This window comes from Poecilia reticulata, linkage group LG6, assembly GCF_000633615.1.
Source record: "Poecilia reticulata strain Guanapo linkage group LG6, Guppy_female_1.0+MT, whole genome shotgun sequence".
Lineage (NCBI taxonomy): Eukaryota > Metazoa > Chordata > Actinopteri > Cyprinodontiformes > Poeciliidae > Poecilia > Poecilia reticulata.
The window spans coordinates 5,948,597-5,976,436 of record NC_024336.1 but is presented as its reverse complement, the minus strand read 5'-3'; the positions used below and the strand labels follow the sequence as shown (position 1 = coordinate 5,976,436).

Genomic DNA, 27,840 nt, shown 5'->3' with positions numbered 1-27,840 from the left:
CTAATTGGAGTCGAATAGGTCCTCTTCTGTTTCCCGCTCCGCCCTGCAATCATTCCTCGAACAAGACATCAAGATACTTGAACTCTTGACCTCCAAGCTGAAGAGAGAGCAAGTCCACCGGTTTTTTCAGAGGATGTCTCAGTTTTGGTACAAAATGTTCTTTCTTGACTCCGACGCTTCTAAATCAAATCCATTGTAACCAGCTGCCTCCCTGTATGTCGCTGGCCAATCCGAGCAGAAGAAGAAGGCATGTGAGTGAATTTTGAAAGAACAATTATTGGTTCTGCATTTGCCGCGACATGCAGAGCATTTATGAAAGAAAGACGCAACAGAGCCTGCTTAAAGTTTGCTGCCGCGCTCTAGTCAGACGAGACCGCAGTGGGACTTTATGGTCTACATGCAAAATTTAACTCCGTTACAAGAATCGAACCCGCAGTTTTTAAAAACTTGCAACTTTGACTGTGCATGTTCATGGAAACGTGACAACTCTGAAAAATAACACCAAAGACGAGGTGAAGACATGCTTGTTTTCGATATGTTTTTACATACAAATCTTGTCTTGTTTCTTTAGGGGCCTCCTTGATATGACAGCCACACCCAGATTAGGCCCTGAGGAGATTCATCTGTTCTCCATGCTGAGTTCTTTATGTGTGAGGCTAAATAAGAGTCAGTAAGTTGAATTTATGAATTCCATTTATTAATACCAAAATACAGCTGGTCCATTATGACCTGCTACCTCTAAGAGCTGGCAGTCGGTTCCAGAATCCGAAAAATAGCTTAGTGTGATCCGCGTGCGACACAAGATCGACAACGGAGGACATGGAAGCCGTGCTGAACATGCTGGTCACTCTGTGGCTTTTTAAAAATCCAGCGTCGTGATCTTGTGCAAAACTATGCTATCAAATACTTCCAGGCAGTTCTGACACCAAAGAACTGAATGCAATCCCACACTTCTCAGATTTCTGGTCGGTTCATCGCATCACTGTGTGCCACCTTGTCTCCATCTTTTACATAAAATCCCAATGAAAAATACTTTGATATTTTTTGGTTGCAACATGACACAGCATATAAAGGCTGCTTACTGTCAGCTGACTAATGAGAAGCGTTGGACTCGAAGTCTGCTGTTGAATATTGTTGTGAATTGGCACTATGCAGACAAAGTGAGTTACACGTTCAGTCATTACATGCAAAGATCCGTGTTTACAAGCAGAACGATGGAATCGGCTGTAGCAAAAAAAGTTTGCAGGATACAGTTGATCTGCTTTGGGCCACCATTGGAAGCACCGTTTCAAATTCATGCCAGCATCCACAGGAATGTGTCACAGACCCAGGAACGGGCCCAGGATGAGATCTTCTGGCATCTCGGGTGACGTTTCCTCATATCCCCCATCTTCCCTGTTTCTCTCTCTCTCTCCCTCTTTCTCTCTTTCTCTCAGCTGACAGTGGGAATTCATCACCCGTTGTCAATGTTCTGAAGTTTTCCCAAATATGACTTTCTATTAGTACACGAGTGCTGCCATGGACACGGCTCCACAGCCTGCGAGCCGGGCTGCCGCGGGCGGCACAATGCATTAGCACACGATGAGCTGTCAGAGAGGATTATTTCAGCCACCACAGTCAGCGAAGGGGGTGGGAGCTGCTCTGCTGCACTGAAGCAAGGAGAAAGAGTGGGTGGGAGACAAATAAAGGAAAGAGGAATCACACAGATAGAGGATAGAGCGGAAAGAGTCAAACAACAAAAAAAAAAACAAAACAACAACAACAACAAAAAAAAGTGTCCGTTGCATCAGTTGGATTTTCTTTTCCAGAGCACCGATGTTGGAGCACTCCTCTGAGCTGGCTCTGGTGCAGAGTCTGTATGCCAACAGCATGCGCTGCCCCCCCTCTGCGGCCGGGATCTCTGTCAGGAATGAGGACCTGTCTATGAGGTACGTTTCTGGGGCTGGCCCCCTCATTCAGTTTTGGATAAGCTTTTGTGGAGCAGCCTGTATTTGGACTGCCTCTTTGTCTGGACTGGATTTTGTCACAGGATGTATTGTTTCCAGTTGAGCGTTCTCCCATGCTGCGCCTGTAGGCAGGATGGTCTCTCTGTGGTGTTTCCATAAGTGTGTGTGTGTGTGTGTGTGTGTGCGTGTGTGTCATCTCTCTGACTGGGTTTAGCTTTGTAAATCAACTAATTATCGCACGGGAGAAAGAGGGAGATGGAGACAAGTCTGTTTTGTTTTAACTTGGATCCCAACCTTAGAGCGTTTGGTTTAAAGTTCTTCAACAGTTTGAAGAAATGTGGATAAAAGAGGAGAGGATGATGGACACAAACTCAGAGATAAGACATCAACAAAAGACACCTCGATGTTCAGAGTCTGTCAAAAACAGCTAAAAATATCAATTGTCATGTAAATAAGAAGAAACCTTTCTGAGAAAATTTGCAGAAGTGAAGTGACGAGGCAGAACCGTGCGCAATCAGTCTTATCTGGACCGGGGCAGATTTCCTTCACACGGCTTGATAAGACCGTAGTTCACCCTCTCCATTTTGAGAACCCTTCAGCTGCTCCTCAAATAATTTTATTGCAAAAAAAATTTAAAAATCCAGAGTTGAGAAATAAAAGTGTGCTCTTAGGAGCTGATCTCATTTGAAGCTGACCTATTTTTACACCCTGCAGTTTGTGATGAAGTGGAGCGAATTTAAATGCACAGGGGATGTTGATGATGTTGATGATGTTGATGATGTTGATGATGATGATGATGATGATGATGATGATGATGATGATAGATGGGATGTGATTTATTTATTTATTTATTTATTTATTTATTTATTTATTTATTTATTTATTTATTTATTTATTTAAGTTGTACTGCATGAGCAGGATGTGTTTGATGTAAACAACAAAAGCATGGCGGCATGGAGAAGATTAAAATGGGATTACAGTAGTAGTAATCTGAGATTAAGAATCAAGTATTAGAAGGTGCTGGCATCTCAACACCGGCGGCCTGTGGTATCAACTCAACACAGACATCTTATAGAAAAAGCAAGTGCATGCCAGAAATAATTTAAATATAAATGCTGAATGCATCCTTCACCTCCAAGAACTCATTAGATCTAAGGTAACGTGTGGACTCTTATTATGGTATTTAGCCTCCATCTTGATGAAACCTGATTCTCCAGAGAGGTTTTGCACAACCTTTTTATAGCAGGCCCCCCTCCCCCCCTTCCTCCTCAAGCTTAATGGTAGCTCACGCAGGATCGTGGGCTTCTCTGAACGTACCGCAGAATAGCTCGCATTATCACGTCACGCACACCACCCCTCTTCATAAACACTATTTATTTAATAGAGCGTGCTGAACGCCGGTGCCAGGTCGCCTTGAAATTGCTATGGATACGAGGATTAAGTCAGCTTTCATAAATGGGCTGTTTCTTAACGCTCGCTATGAATAATATTTCAGGACTGAGCAGCTGCTGGGGCCAATAATGAACGGTTCGATAATTAGGCTAAAAACCCTCCTGTCTCTCTGCCGAGCTGCGAGCTGCACTTGACAACGACCCCGCATCGACCCCCCTCTCCCCGTCGGCCCCACTCTCTTTTCCACTCGCCCCCTCGTGTGCGGAGGGCCTCGCCCTGCAAATCCGGCTCAACAAAGGAGGATAGGCTCCCCCTCCCCCAGAGAAACAACAGCTCAGCACCGGCACAAAGGGGGATATGACCTGTGACACTGGGGGGAACAAGAAAAACCGCATTTCAGCTATTTCACTTTTGGCTTTTCTGCAATGTAAACTATGGAACGAGCTGGAACATCAGGGTGACTAACCTACTGACCTTTTAAAATGAATAGTAAAAAAACAACAAAACAACAACAACAACAGCAGAAAAGATCAATGGAAGAGCAACTGATACAAAATGTAAACACTTTTAGTGCTCTGATAAAAATCTGCAGTACTCTTCTTTTAAGCCGTTTATTAAAAAAAAAAAAAAACCTATTCAAATTCAGTGGAGCTCAGTGCCTTCCACGTTTTGCCTTTCTAGTTTCCTAAATCTTGTTCCAACAAAGAGAAATATTCGGATAGGACATTTCAGGTCAGCACGAGATTCCTGGTCCAGTCTTACCCAGGCAGTAACGGCACTCAGGTTGTTCACACACTCTCGTACATCTTTGACTGAACACCTCCATTTTCAAGCTGTAGACCTGCAGTCACTCATTCCATTACGTCAGCATCTTTCACTCTCTGACCAATCGGAGGCGGCGGTTTCGTACATTTCCAAGTCTTTTTTACCATCTTTTTTTTTTTCAGTAAGAATATTTGAAAGCTATGACTGTAGGTTTTATTCCAAGGTGCCCAGCAAAAGCATCAATGAAGTCTTTTTACATCCTGTCACACAAGCACAAGCTTCCACTGGAATGAAAYGACTCAATACTTCATCCGCAACGATAATCTAGAGATCAAAATGTCTTCTTTGCAAAACAGGTCAAGCTTGGTCGGATTGCGTAGAAAGTTCCTGTGAGTGGGAGTTTGCAAGTCTTGCAAGAATTCTCAACTGGAATAAGGTCTGGACTTTGACTGGGCCATTCCAACTCACAAATATGCTTTGGTTTAGACGATTTAATTCTGACAGATTTTCTGTCTTGCTTCCTTAATTCTATCTCGCCATCGACTCTAACCAGCTTCCGTCGCCCTGCTGAAGGAAACCCGACCCACGTGTTGTTGCCGAGATGATTTGAGATGCAGATGGTGCGTTCACTAGGATGCATGGTGTTTCTTCCACACATAGCGTTTTCTATGAATACCTAAACACCTTAGTTTTGGTCTTGTGTAACCAGAGACCCGTCCTCTTTCACATGTTTGCTATGCTCTGTGGATGATGTTTGGCTTTCTTCTTGCAACTCTGCCACGTAAAGGCAAGATTGGTGGTGTGCACCACTAGTAGTTGTCCTGTCGACAGATTTTCCCACCCGAGCTGTAAATCTTTGCAGTTGCCATGGCTTCTTTGGTTGATTCACTAAGTAATGCTTACCCATTTAGGTCTCCTTCAGTTTTTGGATGCTGTATTGAGCAGTGCTCTCTCTGTGAGATATTTAAAGCCTGGGTTATGGTTTTACAACAAACCCTGTTTTAAACTTCTACACAACTTCACTCCTGACCTGCCTGCTGTGTTCCTTGGTCTTCATGATAATGTTTATTCTGACCGTAATGATTTATGTTTCTAACAAACTGCCAGGCCTTTTCAGAACACTTCCTGTACTGTCCTGTACTTAAATAGGACAAAGGTGACTTCGCACTGGATTTTATCTTGGGGTGATTGTGCAAGTGGTGTTGAGTACAAATGAATGCCACACTTTTTAGGTTTTTTGTTTGTTTCATTTGCTTTCCTTCCTTCACGTTTGTGCCGGACTCAATGTCCATCAAATACATCAAAACCTACACGAGGGTTGACAAGACAAGAGGTGGAAATGTTCAAGGGGTATTCAAACTACAAAACGCTATTCGAGGAAAGAAACAAACAAAAAAAATTATCAAAAATAATTTTCCTCCACGTMTGTTATTTCTTTTCAAACTGMTGTTATCTYTCTAAAACCCCCTTCTCAAAAACAGCTTTGCCTCTTATCAGTGACTGTAATATCCGCACGAATATGAATCAAGCATGCCATTTCTAAATGGAACTGCAGAGAAGAGAGAATATTTCAATATAGAAGCACAGCAACCATTCTGCTGCCAGTAATAGATAATAAAGTCTCCAYGGAGCACCAAGTGGGGCACAGATTAATTTTCTATGGGGGTCAGAGATGCTGCTGGCGGCGTGGTTTCAGACTTTTCTGGCTCTGGCCACGCCTCTGCTTTGCTGCAGTTCGGTGAGCAGAGACAGAAAGCWGCTTGCCTTGCCTGAGTTTATTTCATTCGGAAGACTAGGGAGAACCAAGGCGGACGCTGGTTGCCCCCCTCCTCTCTCTCTCTCGCTCGCTCCCATGCAGCTTTGAAGAAGAAGACGCCCCCTCCCTGCACCTGCTCCGCTTCGTCTTCTCGTCTCGCAGGAGTTCAGCCTCTCGCTCTGTGCGGGCGTCGCTTCTCTCATTGTTCGACGCTGTTTCTGAGCATGACTTCGACGTACAACCTAGATTTCCTGCCCCTCACCGAAAGTCGGTTAATGACTTCGAGCGACACAATGTAAGTAGCTCGGGAATCAATTTCTGTCGTGTTGCCATTTCGCTTCTTCAGGCTCGGAAAGCCCCGTGAGTGTTTTTTTTTTTTTTGAGGGGGAGGGAAAAAAACAACACAGTTGAGGCTAGCGCTAGCTTCCTGATATGCTAACGTTGCTAACAGTGGTGACGGGATCCGCTCACCTGGAGTTMAACTTGGTTGTTTAAAGTTTGAAGACTGCAAACAGGGGAGCAGCTGTGTTTTAGTTGGGACAATTAACTCGTCTCGAAGAGAGAGGACGGGCGCTGTTTGGGAGTTAAAAATGTGTTTTGTCGAAGAATAAACGCAGTTAGCTATGCGGGGCGCAGCATAGTCGACTGACATGTGCTTCCGGAGATCACACGTTTCAGTATCAGTTCAGAAAAACAACCCTGGGCAGCTTGTCCAAACACTGTGTTCTTATCTATTTGTGCTTCTGTAACTGAACAAACGCAGCACCACCTTCATGTTTGGAGCCTTACGYTGTACAAGCAAACGGGTTCAGAGCGCTTAAGCAAAACGGAAGGTGTTTAATTTCACTTTAAAGCTAAGGTCCCTCTACCACTTCAACTCGTATTTGCTGAATATTGACAGGCTCCGTTGGCATTTATTTCCCCAGTAGTTACACAAGCGGAGGCTTGTTTGACGCCCCTTGAGTGTTGATAACAGACGCCGTTGTCAACGTCCATGTTGAAATGTGAGTGCTCGACGGCAGAAAACACGTGGTTTGCTACATTATTGAGCCATTAATGGAGGTCTTGTGACAGGGTATGTAAACAAGACAGAGGGCTGGGGGTGCTAACCAGCACTGCTGACCCGCTCGCATAGCGTTACCTAATTTTATTTGGGAAACAAGATGGAAGTTGAGCAACGTAAAAAAAAAAAAAAAAAAAAAAATGAGCAGGTCAGTGACACGTCAAACTTGGATGTTGTCTTATTCACCCTACGTTTGAATCTCTAAATATGCCTCTCCGGATACGTTAAAAAAAGGATCTAGTTTTAGTAAAAAAAAATAAATAAAAAAATTCAATTATTTTGCATAGCTCAATAATTTTAGGCTTTGGTTGGCTGGGTCCAAACTCCTGATTTAAATTAACAGACTTCTGCAGCACTYGATGTCATGAGGGGGAAATGCTAGTAGGCCTGTCACAATAATCAATAAATCAGTCGATCACATGAYAAATTAAAACGGTCTCAATAATTTCCATTGGTATGACTGATCTTTTTTCTCTTTCTGTCAAAAACTGGGTGAGAAAAGTCTTCAACTAGCTCTTATTTAGGACATTTTTGTTTACAAAGACTTCAAAATTCATTTTATTTGTTGTTTTATTTATTTTGGATATTTAAAATGACTTCCAGCTCTAGTGTTAAATGTTCATGAGAATTTAAAGGTTATTGATATTCTAGAATGTGCTCTTGCATTAGTATTTTGCCATTACCATTAAATTCCTGGAAAATGGTCTCAAAACAACATTATTGTTTATCCTAATAACGTCTGGAACAACCAGCACAATTTGTTATCGTGACAGGCCTAAATGCTAGTACTGAATCAGGTGTGATGAAGCAAAGGAACAGCTAAAACATGTAGGACAGTGTACCGTGAGGACCAGGGTTAAAAACACTAACAGAGAACTGAGCCAAGTGACCCGAGTTTATGTAGTTCTTTTAGTCAGCTGGGTGAGGGAAGACGACGGCATTTTTCTCGTGTGCAATAGGGCCGTTTATAAATATTTCTAGTTTTAAGAATCAACCATAAACGTGGAAATTGGWGCAGTAACCTTCACTSGTGTTGAAGAARCTGTTTTAGAATAGCTATAAATGGCATCTGTGTTGCAGGAAGAARAAAAAAAGGATAATCTGTGCAATAAGCACAATATTTGCAAACCTTGTACATTTTGTGCTTATGCTTAAATCTATGTATAGGAATTAAATTGGAGATTAATAATTATCCACAGGATTATGACTGTAATAAGTGTGCAGGAGTGGAAATAATTGTTTCCTTTCTGTTTTACTATAAACTGTTTTTACAGAACATTATGAGAATATCATGCTAACCAATGCCAAGTGGGATTTATTGTTCATTCTCGGTTTCATTATAACGTCATAAGATGCTTTTTTTTCCCAGCCAAGAGAAGGTGTAAAACTGGAGAGACTGTTTTTAATTAAGAACCACTGATGGCGGCAACTTTTGGCTGAACTTGCATAACCTTAAAACATTTGCTTCTATTTGGAGCGCTGTGTTGAAATTTAAATAGGCATGGATTGGGATGAGATTAATGCTGTATAATGATGTATAATAATACCGTGGTGTAAAGGGTAATGGTATCTACAACAGCTTTAAAAATATTTTTAATTATGAAAAATATATGCAGAAAAAAATGCAACTGGAAATATTCCAAAGACAATTTTAGTAGCCTTTTGTAAATTTTTCATACTGCTGACTGGAGGAGCACAGCAACAAGTGGCAGAGGGACACAGAGGAAAACTGTGGTTACAGACTTTTGCAAAGGCGTTGGTGGGCTGATAACATGGGTCACGAGGGAGCCAGACTGAAGCTGACCATCAGAGCAGGAACCCGTAGGAACCTGCAGGAACTAACTCTTCTGCTGTGGTTGATCGCCAGCGAAGATATTATGAAAAAGGACCAGAAGGAGACAAACCGTACAGAGCTACTGGTGAATAAATTTTCATGGACAGGATTCTTTCGTACAATGTAAAAATGTTTTGTATGCACCAGAGCCAGTGTTTTAGCAACACTGTTTCAGTCTAGAATGATCCTGTATCGGTTCCTCTGTGTTATAATAATAATAATAATAATAATTTTTGTATTAAGACATTGATGGGCAAAAGGAAGCAATTATAGCAAAAATAAATAATTGCATAAGTTCAGTTAAAATATATTGGTAGACAACATGGTGTAGTATAATCGATTTCTTTTTCTTTCTTTTTTTTTTTGCAGGTTTGAACATTTAATCATGAAAATGTTCATATCCCTGGAATTTATTGCTATGTTAGTTTATCAGTTTTCCAAACTACTACAAATAACTTCATGCATTCTTCTTCTTCTTGTTCTCATTCTTCGTGTTCTTCTTCAGCTGRATATTGTTCATATTGCTGTACTAAACTTTAGCCTGTGTCAATCCCTCCCAATCAACTGTGACCCGTCAGTCTGTTCTTAGTCTGCCGAGAATGGAGTAAACTTTCTGGATTTTGTTTCAAGGTGTCTTCTATGAAACGGCTTCAAATATAATGCCTTCCTGGGCTTTTTCAGGTCTTGTAGCACCTTGGAAACGATCTGGTCAGGCTCACAGTCAGCTGCTTCGCTTTGAGGGATTCTTTACTTCTCTACAAAACCACAGGTTACATCTTTCTCCTGCAATAGCAGGACTCTCCCAGATGACTCGTGGGAAAATCTATACTATCCCTTTGAGAATGTAGCTTTTTTTCCTACAAAAACATCTTGTAAGTAAGCGTATAACGGCCATCATTGTGTTTTACAGGTTAAATCATCTGACATTGTTTTTAAGTCAGGTGTTTAGTGTTTGCAGCTARTCAAAGTACGAGTTCCTTTTAATACAAATGTTATTCCACTACATAATGTTTKGTTCACGCTTTCGTTCCAGAGTGTCTTATTTACGGGACTTGTGGTGGCGATTACAAGTTGATGAAGTTGCATTTGATTGATTTATCTGCCTGGTTGTTGACAGTATGGRTGGATATCAGGGCTTAGATGTGATCCYTTGGCAGCTAGCAGAGTCATAATGCTATGCCAGTGAGCTAAGTGACACTGTAATCCTTTTTCTTGTGGTTGGTGAGCTGTTGATCAGTTTGAAGCGGGAGATCTTTGGCTCGGCAACAGGGAGCCGCTCGGGCTAGCTGATCCTTKTTCTTCTCCGTTTTGGGACTCTTATGGACAGCTGTTATCAAAGCGGACACGGAGAGTCGGAAAATAAGTAGTGCTCAGATCTGGCTCGTCACCTGTTTTTCTGCTTCTTCTGCTTCTGTTTTGAAGTTGTAATTACAAGACCGGAGCCACACGAACAGCTTTGAAACGCTCATAATCACGTCTGCCGTGTTCAGCAGGGGGGCATTTTGATCAAAGGTTGACCAAATTCTTCCGCAAGCAAAAAATATCGAGGAAAATGCTCTATTTTCACCGTTGCATAAACATCTAGATCAGAGGTTTTTTAAGGAAGCGTGTATTTGAAGTTTGTGTAAAACAAATAGCTGCAACTTATTAAAAGTTATGAAAAGGGTGGTGTGGCTGCGATTGAGAGGTGAGTATCTGTTGCTCGCATCAAGTTGGGYCAGCTGTCGAGGTTTTAAAGAGCGTCTTGAGTGAACAAGTCAAGTGGAGSCCCGACTGACTGGATATGGAGCATGTGACAAGAAGGGAAAAACGGCTCTCCCATTCATTTGTGGGGCAAAATCTTTGCTTTTGTTGAATTTGAATTGAATAATCATCACTGCATTCTTTGCATTGGTTTTTCCACAGATTGGAAAATGATGGTATTTGATTCTTGTGATTTTCTGCGCCCAGATTGATATGAAAAAATGTAAACTTGAGTTTTATACTAGGGTTAAAATTGCAAGAAATAAACTTAAGGCTGTACATGAACCAAGCAAAACAGTCTAATTTCTGCAGAAAAGCAATATGTAAAACGCCTAACAGTCAATACCCTGCATTTTTTTTGTATTGATCAAGTTTTTCTAGACAGAATGACTCAGTCTTGCTTTGTTTGATCAAGTTTAATAATTGGCCTCAGCCAAATGTACTTTTTTTTTTTTTTTTTTTTTTTTTTGTCAGTCACTTGATGTTTCTGGTTTTATTACTATTAAGGCAAAACGACACACAGTATAAATACAGTTGCACCTTATATTACATTTAAGATTATTAAACTTGTATTTTTAAAAAAAAAGTAATGCAAAGGAAAAAAATTGCACCCTAACATTTGAGACATAAAGGTGTGCAGTTGCATCACCTGCCTGAGCTGGCAAACCAAATTTAGGCCATTCCTGAGGTGTGATGGATGGCCTTGGAGAATAGTTCTGGGGGCCGCAAATGGCAGCACATTGGACACCCCAGATCTAAACAAACCATTGATGCGGCCATTTCTTTTCAGTATCTTGTGACATTGAGGCATATCTGCTCAAAACCAGATTATTTTGAAAAATGTGTTCAATTTCTAATCTAGATTTTCTAAGATTTTTCTATTTGAATTGACCTAAATTTACCCAGATGTCAAAGTGAAGCAGCCCCTTGCTACTCTCCCAGAAATKAGTCCAGAAAAATGTCAGAATTTGGAAATGGAAATCCTGTCATTGGGTTAACATATTTTAAATTGTTAAAGTTTTACAACTTACAAATATCTGTTAAAAGGTAGCTTTACTTTCAGGAGAAACTGGAGAATAAAGTAGGTTTGTCATGGACTAAAACCATCTTCAAATCAAATGCGGTTGCGTTTGTCTCCTTAGAGCTGCATTGCTGAAGTTCAGTTCCATCTGAAGACTTAAATAAATTTCTTGTCGTTCGTCTGCTTGACTATTGGCTAACAAAAGCTTTTTATTGGCCAACGTCATCGATAACCGCCAGGGACACTTAGTGCGATTATGTAGCTAATGGGCCTGGCCTTGTCATCAGATGCTGGCCGTCTGTTAACATGCAGTCTGTTCAGGGGCTGATTGAACACGTCTGTCTTCATCAGGGGAAATGCAACAATGGAATTGGGCCGTTTCGAGCTGAATTGGAGTTGATGCTGGAAGGGAAAACGTCTTAATTTCTCATCGGAACCACAAAGTGMTGATTAGCTCAAGCACTTGGTATGGAAATCAAATKACATTATCCCTCCTTTTGCTTTAGCGCCTGCAGCGACATCCATTCTTGTTGGTTTGTTTTGCAAAACATATGTCAGAGCAAYTCTGCATCAAGGGATTTTCAAGTGCTTTGTAAATCCTGCCCCTGTTTTCCTATTGAGAAGTTGCATCTTCAAGTCTGTGGGAGTGATTATTTTTAATCACTCCATGACTATAAAACAAAATGTTGTCAAAGATCCTTTAACAATCTTCTCGTGTGACACAGAAAATTTGGACGGCTTTCAAGTAAAACCTGTTTTTTGTGCTATTGAATTAACTGATATGGACAATATTCTCTGAGAAAACAGTTTTTAAGATGTTGAGCTATTGGATTTTTAAAAATGTTTCCTGTCATGCTTGACTACTAAAACAACCACAGGCAAATAGGCTCCCTCAGCTTCAGTTTTTCTAAACAACAACAGCAAATGTTTGATCAATAATAATTAAAGCAGCACTATCAAATACTGYCACAGTTATAGATCCATAGTAATACTAGGTTAACAGTCTTGTAGTCTGAGATTTGAGTTGTACTTTCTTGGTAAGTCAGTGACAMAAATATATCTTGGTGTATTAAAATAAAGTTTCCAAACTTTATTCCCTCTTTCCTTATCTAGAAGATGTCGTTATTTCCAGAGATGTGTTGGAAACTCGGTAATKAATAAAAAGTCAAACAACCTTTTCAGTACTTCTGTAGCCTTTTCYTGTTTAAGTCCTGCACAGATATAAAAAATCACAAACATAAATTTTATTCGTGTTGGACAACAAACTAGTAGAAACGGGCGATTGAAGGTTTAGATGCCAAGAAGTAGCAAATAAGGTTTTAACCTACTGACAAATTTGAATTAAACAATTATTATTTTGTGGTTTGTGTGACACAAAGATGAGACCCTACTACTAGACGAACATTTTCTTTTCGGGGGTTTACAGTCATAAAAAATGGTCAAAAATCAATACTTATGTTTAGAAATGGGAAATTTTCCCTGTTGCTGTCCAGAAATATTGCAACTTTTCTAAACTAGAACAGGAAGCTGTGAGATTGCTTTCCATCATTATCTGTGGAAACACCCCTGGTATTGTGACATTGTTCTTTACCCCTGATGGTTTAGCTATGAGTAATGTCCAAACACATGTGCTGAGCTTTTAAAATAATGTGCMGAATCAGGCAAAATGGCTCTTTGTGTGATGGACGCAGCAGARGTGTCCATGGCATCAAAGCTCACATTCCCCAATACACACACACGGTCCAGATAAATCACCTGCAACAGTAGACATCCGGTGGTCCGGACTCTGGCTTTGGGTGACGGTTCAGCTGCCGTTGGCCGTCTCTGAGCTTGTCGAACTGTCGCTTGACAAGATTGTTGAAGGACGAGCCGCACAACGTCTCCATCGCTCTGTGACAGTTGAAGTTGAGCCATCTATATTTAAGTAAACCGTCTCGCTATGACCCCAGAATATTTTAGTTTTTTTTTACCTTCCTGAGTATTGGGTTGAATGAAGGATAAACTTTTATTAAGAAATCATTTTTGTAATAATAATCAGCTACACTTTTAATGATTAATAATGATTGCAGTTCAGGCTGCTGCAGCCTGAACTGCAAATAAGCAATCAGATGGTGAGTAGTATAAAAATTATTGAACRACATTCTTTGCCTGGAGCTGATTTATTGGTGAGTGAATAACTTAGTTGCGTGGCAAGGCAATTTCTTAATGACTTTACCAAAATCTATTAACACACTTTTGAAACATTTTCTATTACTTAAAACAACAAGCATACATTCTGGCCGTACAACGTATGACTGCTCTTTATTGATGTAATTAACTTTTTTTCCCTGTCCAATCAGTTCTTGCGCGCACACAGTTGACGATAAATTTGCAATATAGTCATACTTGCAGTTTGTAGATGTTCATCTAAAACCTACAGTTGKTTTTTTTACAGACAGGCTGACTCGGTTCTGSTGTAAATAAGCGGTTACCACATCACTGGTTTGAAACWATTTCTTCTGGATTTCATGTCTGGTTCATTTTTCTACGTYCAGCTRCAGAAAATGGCTTGCAGTGCTGACCTGTAGGCGAGAGGCAGCACCGATCCGAGTGAGTCATGAGTTTGAAGCTCAGGACTGACGCAACGCTGAATTTCGGTGGTTTGGAAACGTTACCTTTAAGACGGTGTTGTATCACAAAACTGCGAACCGACCTGTTGCTAAACGCTACAGAACAGAAAGTAGATTCTTCACACATAAATGCATAACAACATTTCTGTGTGAAATCTCTGGTTTCATTTTACACATTTTGTTCCCTTTAAGTTTAAAGGCTTTGAATTACTGTACTCTCTTGGACAACTTGCTCTTAACACACCATTGATGTGTTTCTCAAAAACAACTTTGAAGAGAATCTATATATATATGTGTGTACCATTGTCATTCCATTTCCTAGCAAAGCACTCCAGCTCATGGATTTTCTTCTATAGCTATTAGTTTTTTTTTTGCTTTAATCTTTTTTTTTTTTTTTTTTTTTTGCTGTGTTGGGAGGATTTACAGCAGATATAAATCACTTAGTTCAAAATGGTTTCAACATGTCAGAAAAACCTGTTTTGCAATACAAAGGCTGTCATTTTAATGATTAGTCTGGTGATTATGATCATATCTCGCTGTGGTAAAGCAGTAGTTGAATATTTACAGTTCAAATCAGTCTCAATGTGGTAACTGCTATCAGTAGCATAATGAGATTAAATCGTGTGGCTTTAAACATATTTTATAGACATCAAGTGAAGTTTTAGGACATTACTGGGCATTAAAGCCACTCTGTAGCAGAGGCAGTATTAATGCTTTAATACAGATGCAGTGTGAGATGTTTGCTCTCTGTACACGTAGGGTTTGATCAAAAGCCCCTCAGTAAAATGGTGTGAAAGACCTTTTTGCAACGCTGAATAGTGTTACACACCAGGGCTGCGGCCTGCACAGACGAAACCCTCGACGTGTTGCAAAGCATCCCTCTGACTCGGCCCATTGTGCTGCAGAGGAACGGCGAATAGTGTTCTCCAGCATGGGGTAACAATCACATATTGTTCGCCTGCTGTGGCGAAGAAGCTGTAGGTTACTCTGTACCATCGCCAGAGCGCCTGAAGAGAAGATGCACTGCAAAATCTCTGCTTGCYAACCAGCGATTTGTTGAGGTTCAGACCTCTGCAGTGCTGTTTTCTTGTAGCCGTTACTAGCTGCTGGAAGGAGGGGGGGGCGCTCACCCTTTTCTTCTTTTTTTTTTTGGAGGAGAGTGGCTTTTGTTTCATCACAGCTTTGCTCTGTCATGATTTGAAAATATCGACAGGCTCCTGGAGAAAAAGAAGTCTTCGGAGGCAGGGATTGGGATTTGCAAACGGACAGGAACCAAACCGCGATTTGTTAGCATGTCGTTGAGGTCCCTCAAGGAGTTTGGCGTTTCAGCAGAGCGGCTGGGCTCGATTTATAAAAGATGGATGGCTCGCGTCCAGAGGTCTGTGTGTACCTGTGTTCTGGTTAAACATTTTTTTAAACCCTGTAGTAATTGATGTTGGGAGTTTCATGTCCTGGTTACCATTGTTTTTGAATGAACTCTTGTATCTCGTTTTCCTCAGAGGAGTTTTTACCTAATACCGATATTACTTGATATTTGTTTCTTTTTGGATAGTCGTTCACATTCAGATTATTTTGGCAAATGCGTTTAACACAATGGTGCTACAGGTTTTCTGATGGTGGAAATCCAGTAGAAAATGAAGAAATTACAACAGTGCCCATRACTGTTCCTCTCTTTTAAACGAGTCTGTAAAAGATTGATGCATGTGTTGTGCGAAAATGGTGGCATTTCATGGTCTTGACACTTTCATGAATAAGGATGAAATATTTTCCATCATAATAAAATGTCAAGGTTATTGTGTAAGTTAACTGCTTCTTGCAGCAGCGAAACAAACAAATGCAAAGATATTGTTTCCATTTAAATACAAATGTGATTAAGTAAAGGAACTTTTTYCCTAGTTTTTTATTCTGAACTGCTTCTAAACCTGTAAATGTTTCATATTTGTTTCAGATTTTTTTGGTGCAGTGTACCAGTTTGTTGAAAGTGGTCGTATTGTGCATCATCACTGGGACCATTACCATTGAAAAAGATGGACTAAAGTAACACTTTGAAGCAGATAATAGTCCTTGGGCTTCCTGAGAGGCAGGAAACTTTATGCTGGGAGGAAATGGATGCTCTTACGCAAACYCGAGATGAAGCTGTTGTCTGTGGCAACCCTTCCATGAAGTCACTGGAAATGCGTCGCGTTTCAGTTTCTACGTAGTAGTTGCCATCCAAAGCTGGACAGCAAAACAGTTTTGTGGCAACTAAAAATAGCAACTGAAACTTTGCGAGTTTTGCATGAAGCCCAGTCTGATATCGACACTTCTGTTTTTGTCATTCCTAGCAACGGCAACGGGAGCAAGATGAATGGGTCACTGGAGCACATGGACCAGCCCGACCCCGACGCAATCAAAATGTTTGTGGGACAGATTCCCCGGTCCTGGACGGAAACAGAACTAAAAGAACTTTTTGAGCCCTTTGGACCCGTGTACCAGATCAACATTCTGCGTGACCGGACTCAGAATCCTCCTCAGAGTAAAGGTATGACCACAAGCGTGTGTGTTTTGGGTTTTTTTATGCAAGAAGAAAAACATAGTTGTATAGTTAGCCAGTCACAGTAAGACGGTACAGTAAAATCTTGATAAATTAACTTGTAACATTAGGGCTTTTTTTTTTTCTATATTCATCCAACTGACGGAGACCAATACCTAGAGCATCTAGGGATGTTCTTCAGGTTTTAAGCACCAAAGGAGGTTGCAGTATTTAAATGTGTGGTCTTCTAATACCGTCCTTTGTCAGTGTCTAATGTCTTCCTGCAAACGGTTGACCTTTGATCAAAAGATTACAACCAGTGGTGTCTGCCTGGAATCATTTGTTCAGCTTCATTTGAGGTTTTCGTTCCGCGTCTTTCTAAGCCATGACCTGCTGTCTAAAAGCTAAAGTCTAGAATCATTTTTTTCCCCCCCTTGTAACTTTTGATTATCCAGCTTAACTAATTATTGTCKGKGGACTTTGAGCTATAAAATGACACCAAATGTTGCAGGTGTAGCTCCAGAGGAACACGATCGTTTCTGCTGCGGTCRGATGTTTCCAAACTTCTCAAACCTCCAAACCTAATTTGCTTACACACATAATTTTCTACAAGTACGCAAACCTGAATAACCAATGCAAATTCCTTCAAAGGAACTTTCTTTTTTCTCAATTTTAAATCTTCATTTTATTTGTATTTTGTTTAAGTACTAATAAACAGTGTCCATATTTATCATACCTATAAGAAAACATAAATTTTTTTTGGTCATGCTTTCATTCTAGGTTTTTTTTGTGATTTCACTACAGTGACTCAATGGAACGATTCRTAGTGGTTGGTGCACTTTACACACAACCTTGGTGGAAAAAATGCAACAAATGGCCTTCAGCCGAAACCTGGTCACATAGACAGTAGTTGTCATTGCATCAGTTGTTCTGTACAAGTTTAACATCCCTTTATGGACMGTAATGATTTTTTATCTTTGATTTTAATTTTTTTACCAGCAGTCAGCAATGACTTTATTTTATATTACAATAAATAGAAATGCTCGTGGTCACCTGAATTCGATTGGTCGGCCAGTTGCTATGGATGAAGGCAAAAATGTATCATTTTAGTTTAAAGGGAGGGAMGCTTGAGATTCGAGATTAACATTTCTGATTATGAACTACAATGTCCTGCAATTTCCTCCTTCTTAGATGACTAAGGTTTTTTTTATTTTATTTTTTTATACATATTGCATATCTTCCATGTCACTGCGGTTCATTTGCATGATCCAAATTTTTTACACCTTTCCAAATTTACTGGCGGTGCCTCTCCCCGAAAACCAGTGAAACCCCACGGAGCTCGTTTTTCTCCTTGAACGTGAAAACATAGACTCCTCAGTGCTGTTTGTCGGGAGAGTTCAAAGACCTCCTTTTAAAATCGGCCCCTCCCTTCCTCTGTCAGCTGTGATGGTCTATTGACATGATAATGACATGTAAATTTATTCTGATAGATAATCTGGCCTGATTATAGCTGCCTTTGGCTCACCTAAACTGTGAGATAAATTTCCTCCAGTGATAAAACTGAACACAAACACTCCTTGTACTCTTGTGTAAAGCCATAACAATTTGAACCAAATAATAATGGCTTAGTGTCATCTGCCATTATGTACGAAAAGCTTTAAACTCAACCACTCATTTTTCTACCTTGTCATATTTTTTTCTTATTAGGAAATTGATTATGCCTTCACTAAAGTACTGCCCCTCGGACATTTTCTTGTCACGTTTAAACTACAAATTTTAGTGAATTTTATTCAAACCAGAGACCATCTAATGGAGCTGGAAACCCTTGGTTTARATCAAATCATATCATATTAGATTAGCCTCATCAATGCCCCATTCTACATCCATTTGAGGAATCTGTGTCAATTTGTCTCTACAAAAAAACCTTCAAATTCATTACTTATCATTGGTCTATCACTTAAAATCCCAGTAAAACACCTTAGTTTGTTGCAGTGTGACTAAATCCGAACGGATCCTGCAGATGAACTACTTTAGCAGCCAGYGTAGATTCTGTTTGTTTACTGATCTATCGAGGGCCTTCATGTTGCCAATGGCTTTTAGGTCACATTGTGCACAGGTCATGAAAAATCATCTGACTCTCATGCCTTTCTGGGAGGTTTATTTGGCTCYGACAAATTGGAGTCCAGGCTAAGCAGAAGAGAAAGRGAGCTCTCAGCTGGTTGTGAAAGAGTGCAGCTTGATGCATATTAGAGTTCAACAGCCCTCCCCACAGCCTGGGAGCTCCAGTAACAGAATAATACACACTATGTAGGTCAGAGACGCTGCAGTGCTCCACTTCCCCAACCCAGTGAAACTGACGGGCTGGAACGCCACTGGCGGTCTACTGGGATGGAAGGATGAGAGGCTTTTTTTTCTTTTCTTATTTCTCACCCCGCTYTTCTTTTTTTATGCCCCTCCCCCATCATCTATCTTCTTACTTGTTCTCTTTTTGGGTTCTTTGTGCTCTTTTCATGCCTTGTGCACACTTCTTCTTGGATTTGATTCTTGCATAACGCTGAAATGCTCGGGACAAACGCGTTGGTTGTTCTGCTCCGGCTCGCCGGCGCTGTTTGGACCCACCAATTGTGAATCGGTGTCTCCTGACAGCTTTTCACCACTGGTCATCTCTCTGGACATGTCAGTCCTATCCAACTTGTTTTGCACGGTGTCACTGTTGTTGCCTACAACATCRCATCACATTATAAGCATGGGAGCCGTACCACCGATGGCATTTCCTGTTATTCCCRTTCTTGATTATATTTCAACCCACAACACTGAAGGCATTCATTTTGATTTGTGAGCCCTCGATCTCAATAATGAAGTTGATTATTTCCCCAACAACTGGCTGTATCCAATCCTGTTTTTGTTTACCCTCTGGTGGAGAATCCAGGTACTACAGATGACTCATTTCCAAGATGGCTGCAATACCTGCTAAGACATGGACCAAGTTATTTTGAATGAATAAATGAGGGGGAATTGCAAAACGTTTCCTTTAATAGTCACAAAATTTAAAAATAAGTCATTAAATGTTTTATTGGGGAAAAACGGGTGAAAATGTATTGTTATAAAACTTCTGCCTACTTTTGCAGCCATATTTATTGRCTTAGTGGAGAAGTTAAGAGGAATAATTCATTTAATTTATGTCTGTCTTCTTTAGACCTGATCAAACTTGACAAAATCTAATTGAAAAGTTTGTGAAATCTGAGATTTCCAAAAGGCTATGTACTTCCACTCCCATATCCAATACTCAAAAATATAAAACTGTAACGTTACCTTCCTGTTGTCTGCTAAACGTTTTACTCTCACAGCCTAAATGAATCACTGACATRTCATGTAAACCTTAGTTTCTTTTCAAACAGCTTTTTAAATCTGTTTTCTTTTATTTTTATTTTTACATCTCACTGATTGTACATGGCTAACTCTGAGTTGTTCCACCACTCTGGTGRTCTTACTGTAGCCTGCTTATGTTTGGGCGTGGTACCTTCACTGTTATGAGAAGATTTTTGAGTCCCAGCTATCCCACCCCAGGTCGGGGCTGATCTGAATGTTTGCTGATTTCTGTCACCATCCTTTTCTGCGTGCRTTATATTTTRCAGCATGCTTTGTTTCATTTAATATATTGTTTTTTTCCCCCTTGCGTTTTAATGTTGTTTCTATCTCCTTCTCCACTCCCATTGTTTGCCCCTCTTGTTTTTTTCCACTCTGCAGGATGCTGTTTTGTAACTTTTTATACAAGAAAAGCTGCACTGGAGGCCCAGAATGCACTGCACAACATAAAGACCTTAAGTGGGGTGAGTAAGCACAGCATGGGATGCTTTTAGCTGCTCCAGCCCCCACCCCACCCCCCATATCCCTGGTGCAGGCTGGGAGCTGCACACTGGCCAGTAATGAGCTCTCGGTTCACTGAAGGCCTGTCTGGCCCTGGAAAAATATCAAGCCCCTCTATCAGTAACATTGAAACGAGGACTGTCCTGAACTTCAATACACTTGAACCGATGAGTTAAACACAGACGCATTCAGGTGGGATTCAAAGAGCCTTTGGCTCAGCCAGAATCAAGCAAGTTCATGGTGTCTGGGCATCTTTTACAAAGTCTTAAATTCAATAAAATAATGTAAGTTGACCTTAAACACGTTAGGTTTTAATTTTTGTTGTGGCAGGATTATTCAACCTTATACGTGTATTTATATAAAATCTTTTGTCGGGTAAAATTTTTTTTGTTGTGCGCCGATATCTTCATTGCGTTCTGTGTTTTGAAGTTAGCTAATGCTAACYAGCAGCTATTATACCCTTGCTTGCTAACTAGCTATTTCTTTGTCAGTCGGTGGGTGATGGGCTTGATGCAGGGGGAATGATGGGGACAAGCAAAAGTCATGGCCACTCGGATTATGTCGCGTCACAAACTTGCGTGTGCACGTCTATGTGTAAGGGCTCAAAATTTCACAAGACATTAATGGAGAGGGAGTGATGTCGCCTCCTGTGTGTCGAGTCCTTTTTAAGTGCAAATGTATTTTTGTTTTCGCYGCTGGCTCACTTCTGCTGCCAACCCATATGAAGCTAGGTGCATTCTGTGCAAAATGTTTTTTGTTTTTTTTCTCTTAAATTTCATTCACGGTGCCATTGAAAATGTCTTTATAAAAGTCTTAAATTTGACTTGCGGAACCCTGCAGATACGCTGAAGTTATTAAAGGCTTGACTTTATGAATCATTGATGTCTGTGTACATTTTTAACTCCAAGTTGAAGCCATAAAAGTATAAAGCAGCTAGGCTGAGTGGTGCCATATTTCATCCGATTTGTCCGGCGAGATTGCAGCGCGCTCAACTGGAGTAAGGGCTTGTTAAAGCTACAAATCTGTCACGGCTGCTGGTCGCTCTAAATGACGYCTTCCAGTCAATTAAATCCATACCAGACAAGTCCAGGTGTCRATTAAAACCGTAGCTCACCGAAAAGTGAGGGGAGCCACTTTTCAGCGAGCTCATAGCTGCGTATTGAACCGGGGTGATGAATGAGTGTCGAGGCCGAGTGTATAGCAGTGGCTCTCTTYGCTGGAAGACCATCCATCAGCTCGACATTTCAAATGGTGCGCTTCAAATGCCAATCCCTGGTCCTACTGTTACTGGCATTTCTGCAGGTGTGACTGAGTTAGCTTTGTGTTGCGGTGGAAAGGCTCGTATCAGCTTCTCTATTATCTCTCCCCTCCGCTGCTGCTCTCTGCTTGGTCGTCGGCGCTAGCTGGTCCCCACACTGAGCGGGCCATCTGTCGCGTYCCTCGTCAAAAACARACCCGCTATTTCTCAAGTACGACGTGCTCGGGCGTCTCAAGCTTCTTTCATGWTTTGTGGTTTGTAGACAATCTTGYTGGGTTAATGTACCCTGCCTCCGCTTCTTTTTATAACAAGATTGAGAAAGAGCGGCGTGTGCAGAGATGTCGTTCTGGCTAAAATTAGGTTGCTCACATCCAGGATTTGCCACTCCTTGTTCGACAGGATCAGATGGTGTGAAGGAAGTATTTTAAGATCTAAAAGTTCTTAAATGCATGCTAAAGTTAGCCAGGTTGTCAACGTCTCCAAATTGTTCTGAAGAAGRAGGAGGAAGAATCAATATATTCAGCCTGAACTGAAATTGCATACTGGAGATTTGATATCCACCAGCAGCTTTGACACCTGCCCAGCATCTCAAACTGGTATATTATGGTCTTAAAGTGACAGATGCTGGATTGAAGGTGTGTGAAGTTAAGAGACTGATGTGAATAGATGGCAACATGGTTTATGTTGACTGGCTGAGTCTTAATCATTTCTTTTTGTTTCCCACAGATGCATCATCCTATCCAGATGAAACCTGCTGACAGTGAGAAAACAAGTGGTAGGTGGCTGCTTTTGAAACAAAACCCAAAGGATTTGACAAAGGGGTATATTTTGACTTCAAAAAAAAAAAAAGAGGAAAGGACTCATGGTTCAGTGGTTGGAGCGGGTGCAGCGTGTCAGTGTGCAGTGCCAGCTGTCCTGGGTGTGAATCGCTTCCCCCTCCTCGTTCCTGTCTGGAAACTGTAAAGTGAAACCCATTAGTGCCTACAGAATTAGAGGAAAAGATGCCACATTTTAAAGAAGGGGGGGGAAAAAAAAGCGAGAAATTTGACATTTTCAGTTTCAAAATGAACTCTGTGGCCACCTTATGGATATGTATTTTATGAAAGGAAAAATCACTTCATTCTACATTTAGTTTCTTCTAATTATGCCCACTACTGTTGTCAACACAGACACATAATGGAGGGGAAAAGGGACATCCAGTCATGCCTTGAATTTTGTGCCTTTATTATTTTTTAATTCATTTTCATTCATTTTTTTTTTTATTTACTAGTTGCTGTGAATGAAAAAAAAATTGTAAACTAAAAGCTAAAATTGAATTGTAAAATTGAAACTAAAAGCTGTTTTACAGAAAGCTGCAAATCAGATTAGAATGACTTGAGTCTGAGGTTGGGCTGTTTATGCATTGTGGTTGTGATTCTCATGTCAATCGTTGCCAACAAAGCGTTTAAACTGCCTGTTTGTTTTTCACACATGCAATAAAGCAAAGGTCTGCAACTCTAGTCCTCAATTTCCACAAAAAAAAAAAAAAGTAGATGGTGGTTCTCGGGTGACGCCTCTCTGGAAACCAAAGAAGTGCTTTGATAAGACGAAAAAAAAATCCTGATTTTTCAACAATTAAATCTTCAAAACCAGAAAATCCGATGAATTTATAAAATCAATTCATCGTCCAGCGCTATGTTGAAGATTTACCGCTCGACTTTCTAAAGAATGTTGATAAATTCAGACTGTACTTGGGTACCGGTCCAGGAGATATGATGTAGCTTTAGCTACTGGCTGCCACTGCACCCAAGTGATGACCTGTGTATAATTTCAAAGCAGTCTGAGCAAAATAAATGCAAACATCAGAAAGGTGATCCTGTCATAAAGCAATTTATTCAGTTTAAGAAGGGTGGATATCRCCAGCTTTATGATGAACAAKCCATGTTTGTTTTTAAAATAGCTGCAGTGGCTTAAAGGCTTTGTGTAAATTATCCGTTTGCACTGAACCAAACGTCCCTGTGTCAAAAGCTTTGCCAAAAAAAATTTACTGTCACCTTATGATGCTGTTATTAATGGCATATTACTRCCGAGTGCTGGTGGCGCTTATTATCAAAGCTCATTGATTCCTGTAACTGAATTAGTTAACTTTAGTCTTTGCTGAAAACATCCATATTTGGACWATGTGCATTTTCTGTTTGTTGCGAGGAAGAGCTTTGAAAAAGGATAAGTATAGATAATTGGCTTAAAACTCAAATAGAGGGAAAACAGAGCTGTGAAGTTGGCGCTTTGAGTGAAACGCTGAACGTGCTAGAAATGACTGCGAGTGGAGCTTCAGGCGGAGCGGCGTGACATTGACCGTTTCTCTTCACTGCTCCTTGGTTGTCCGGGAATAACCGCCTCTCCTTTATCCCATCCGCAGCAGTGGAAGACAGAAAACTGTTTGTGGGAATGGTTTCGAAGAAATACGGCGAGAACGAGGTCAGAATGATGTTCTCGTCTTTCGGACAGATCGAAGAATGCCGAATCCTCCGGGGACCGGACGGTCAGAGCAGAGGTAAGTGCGCTTTTAGYGTGCAGGCACTCAGCTCTGAGCATTACAGTCGCCACCCCTCTGAACAGCCAAGAAGATATCCTCATTAAGAATGCATGGCGCTCCTTCCGTATTTAATTTAAACCCCCACAATCAACGAATCGAGAGCTTTTTTGTTTAATATATATATATACCGTCAGTAGAGTCCTTCCTGTCCTCCCCGTCGCTGTGACTCCGAGCCTCCACATGTCACGGTGAAGGGCTGCTGCACTCTCCGCCCGGCACAATGGCCCGTCTCCTTGGCAACTGCTGGCGGCTGGTGTTCATTGGCTCAGCTGGCAGACACCTCAGCTCAGCTGCTCCTTTGCCACCTCCTTAATCATACACTGCAAGGGCTGGAATTACCTCGTATCTTCTGCATAGCTTTTCTGTTGCATARGGACTCGGATTGCAGTGAWATCTAGGCTATATAAATATAAATAGGCCTCTATWTAATGCAGTTAGCTTCAACTTCCAGCTTTTTCTAGCTATATATGCAGTGTAGATGGTTATAAATGAGCTTTATTAGTTGTTTTTTTTATTTTCTTTTTGTTTCCAGGCCTGAATTATTTCAGCCAATCACTGTGTGTATGTGTTCATTTGTTTTGATACAATCACGTCGACCGTCTTCCCCTTGACACCACATAGTCGAGCCTCTTGGTGGCAACTTAATCTGTCGATCATTGTGCTCATGTGACCAGTGTTTACTGTTCTCCTCGTTGTGTTCTTTCTCCGTGTGCTAACCAGTGAGGGTGGTTCTGTGTGCTTGGGAGTTGCCATTTTCTGTACTGTAATGTCTGTTTTTTGGGGTTCATAACGAGTTGTCCAAACCTTTTTTTGTCTTGTTTTTGTTTCTTCTTGTCCCTCCCTCCCCCCCCCTTCCTATTGTTATCCCCCCTACAGGCTGTGCGTTTGTCACATTTGCTACCAGGGCAATGGCACAGAATGCAATCAAAACCATGCATCACTCTCAAACTATGGAGGTACTGTACCCCTTAGCACCTATTTCTCATTTCCCCCCTTTTTTACCCCTCGTACATTTTTGCTGCCCCCTTGTGTTGGAAATATGAAGAGCTTGTTCTATCAGAAATGAATTCAGTAGGGCATGAGGTGCATCTAAAGCAGCTGCTTATTACAGAATAATTGAATAAAAGTAAAAATATTATTAGTTATAGTTCATAAAAATGCCTGTCCTCTTCTATTTAGAGCTGAAATAATTTAGAGCTGAAATAAACACACCTCTGTTCTGATAGACATCTAATGGTGGTTTTTATTTTTGTCTTTTTTTTTCCCGTCACGGTGAAAATAACCCACTCCCTTCAAATTTAGGTGAAAATAGAGTTAGCCCACCCTTTCCCACATCTTGGAAAAACTGGGGCTGTGTTGTCGTATTAGCCGGTGGAGTCTTTGTGGAAGTAGAGCAGCAGTAATTTGACAGCTAGGTCAGAGGCTCCCCAGTGAAGTGTTGGACCCGGTCTAATTAGGAGCTAAACCAAACAGAACGCTCCTCCTACTAGATTAAATTTAAGCCCCATTGGGGGTCACCACTTCCTACCCTTCTCTCCCTTCCTCCCGATATCATTTCCTCCCCGATTTTCTTAGCTGCCATGGGAGGTGCTGCTGGTGCAGAAGCCATTTTCCCTATCCAGCCTGGTCCCTGTCTGGCTCTCAACTCTGGGGGAAAAAAGCAACAACTTTTGCACCGCATGCCTTGTCCATGCGTCTGTCTGAACAATATGTGACTGTATGTTTGCGAGGTTCTGTGTAATATAATGCATTTTTTCCGTTATGTCCGCTGACATCCATGTTTGAGTGTTTTTTTTTCTTTCTTCTTCTTCTTTTTTTGTTTTAAACGTTGTGTCCATATGTTGTGTGATATCTGGACTGAGTTTAGCTCTGCAGAGTGCTAAAATTATTCACTGTCTGCATCATCGTCCCATGCCCCCTTTTTTGGAATGTAGCCTGGCTCAGCAATGCATGGCAGATGTCCTCTCTGTTAGCTTTGATATGCATGTGTGCAATGCATATCGAGGCTAATTCCTTTGCCACCATGTGACTGTGCAATGGTAAATAAAAGGTTAATGTCTTTGTGTGTGTGTGTGTGTGTGTGTGTGTGCTCTTTGGAACCAGTTTGACATATCTTACCTTTTTTACTGCTTCAGGGTTGTTCTTCACCTTTGGTTGTAAAGTTTGCTGACACCCAGAGGGACAAGGAGCAGCGGCGCCTGCAGCAGCAGCTCGTGCAGCAAATTCAGCAGCTTAACAACGCCTCCACCTGGGGAAACCTGGCAGGGCTGGGAACCCTGACACCGCAGTATCTCGCGGTAAGCATCGACGAACAAACTGTCTACACCTCTACGGCAGAGTTATAACTTCCAGTAGTAGCTACACACCTTTAAGTTTTTCATGCTGCAATCGCAAATGGTTGCAACCATGTAGTTAACAAAACCTAAAAGGTGTGGCAGGCATTTGGGTTCAAATAAAATCTAATGCAACCTGATGGATTCGTAATTTAGAGTTATAGAGTAATATTTAAGCCACATGTCAAACCCAAGGCCCACTATTTATGTTTCCCTCTAGACTCTAGAACAGCAGTGTCGCATCCACTTTCATTTTGAGCCATATTAGGATGATTAATGTCCCAAAAGGGTCGGTTGTGGCATAACATGTTAATTAAAACCCATTAAAGAATTGCTACAGCATATTAATAAATGGCTGACTTCTCAAAATTAAATACTGAACATATTTCCACATTATAATTTGGCACTATAAAAATTGAATCTGCTTTTATTTGATAAAATATTTAAGTGCACAACTGTTACCATAAATTTTAGAGTGTAGTGGGCCACATATAAAGCTATGGCGGACCAGTTTTGGCCCTCTGGCCTCGATTTTGACACACATGCTCCGAAGGGACACATAGATAAAACTTCAAAATCACATCTTATCAGTCGATTCAAATCAGTTTTTATTTGTACAGTGACAGTTGAAAGGATGTTAAGTATTTAATTTTAATTGAATAATTTTTATTGAATCTAGAGAAAACTACAGTATTTTTTAAGCTTAATAGATATTTTTCTCAACACATTCAGCCAAAACCGAGCCTTTGAGAAAATGTAGGATCTTCATGTGACCAGAAATGTAAATAATTTTGACGACTTGGCCTTAAAACGTGCGTAACTACAGTTGATGCACCCAAAACTAACTTTCATGCAAGAACAAATGGTAAATAATTTTAGTTTGTAGATGTGCAGAGCCAAAATACATAGACATTCTTGACTTTGTGGTGTTTTTAAAAATATTAAATATGGTTCAATTTTTCTTCTTCTACACAATTACGCTCCATCATATATGATCCCAATAGAATCTGTGTTTGTGGTTTTAAAAAGAGAAAAGTGGTCAATTGCTTCATTTGATGAAACAAATGAAGCAGAAAGTGAAAAGGGCAACATCTCTGCTCCGATGCATTGTCTGCTGTGCTCACGGTTTGTTCTGCTGAGCCTCATAGATGCAGAAACTTGAAATT

At 40.8% G+C, this 27,840-nt stretch overlaps 1 protein-coding gene across 7 annotated transcripts in view; it reads left to right on the top strand.

The window, feature by feature from the left end:
- The first annotated feature begins 777 nt into the window (after window positions 1-777).
- Window positions 778-27,840, top strand: part of LOC103465795 (CUGBP Elav-like family member 2) — a 37,116-nt gene continuing 10,053 nt past the window's right edge. For 3 of the 7 annotated variants that reach the window (XR_001776688.1, XM_008410962.2, XM_008410960.2), the window contains exons 1-7: window positions 781-1,928; window positions 16,454-16,650; window positions 20,389-20,471; window positions 22,493-22,541; window positions 24,165-24,299; window positions 25,218-25,297; window positions 26,477-26,638. Coding sequence is in view for 6 of the 7 variants with exons in the window: in XM_008410962.2 (XP_008409184.1) it covers window positions 1,816-1,928; window positions 16,454-16,650; window positions 20,389-20,471; window positions 22,493-22,541; window positions 24,165-24,299; window positions 25,218-25,297; window positions 26,477-26,638 (819 nt within the window). In the remaining variant the exon portion in view is untranslated. Of the gene's footprint in view, window positions 1,929-5,834; window positions 6,155-15,278; window positions 15,508-16,453; window positions 16,651-20,388; window positions 20,472-22,492; window positions 22,542-24,164; window positions 24,300-25,217; window positions 25,298-26,476; window positions 26,639-27,840 lie in introns of those variants that run through there. The other 4 variants (XM_008410964.2, XM_008410963.2, XM_008410965.2 and 1 more) reach the window with 4 other exon arrangements.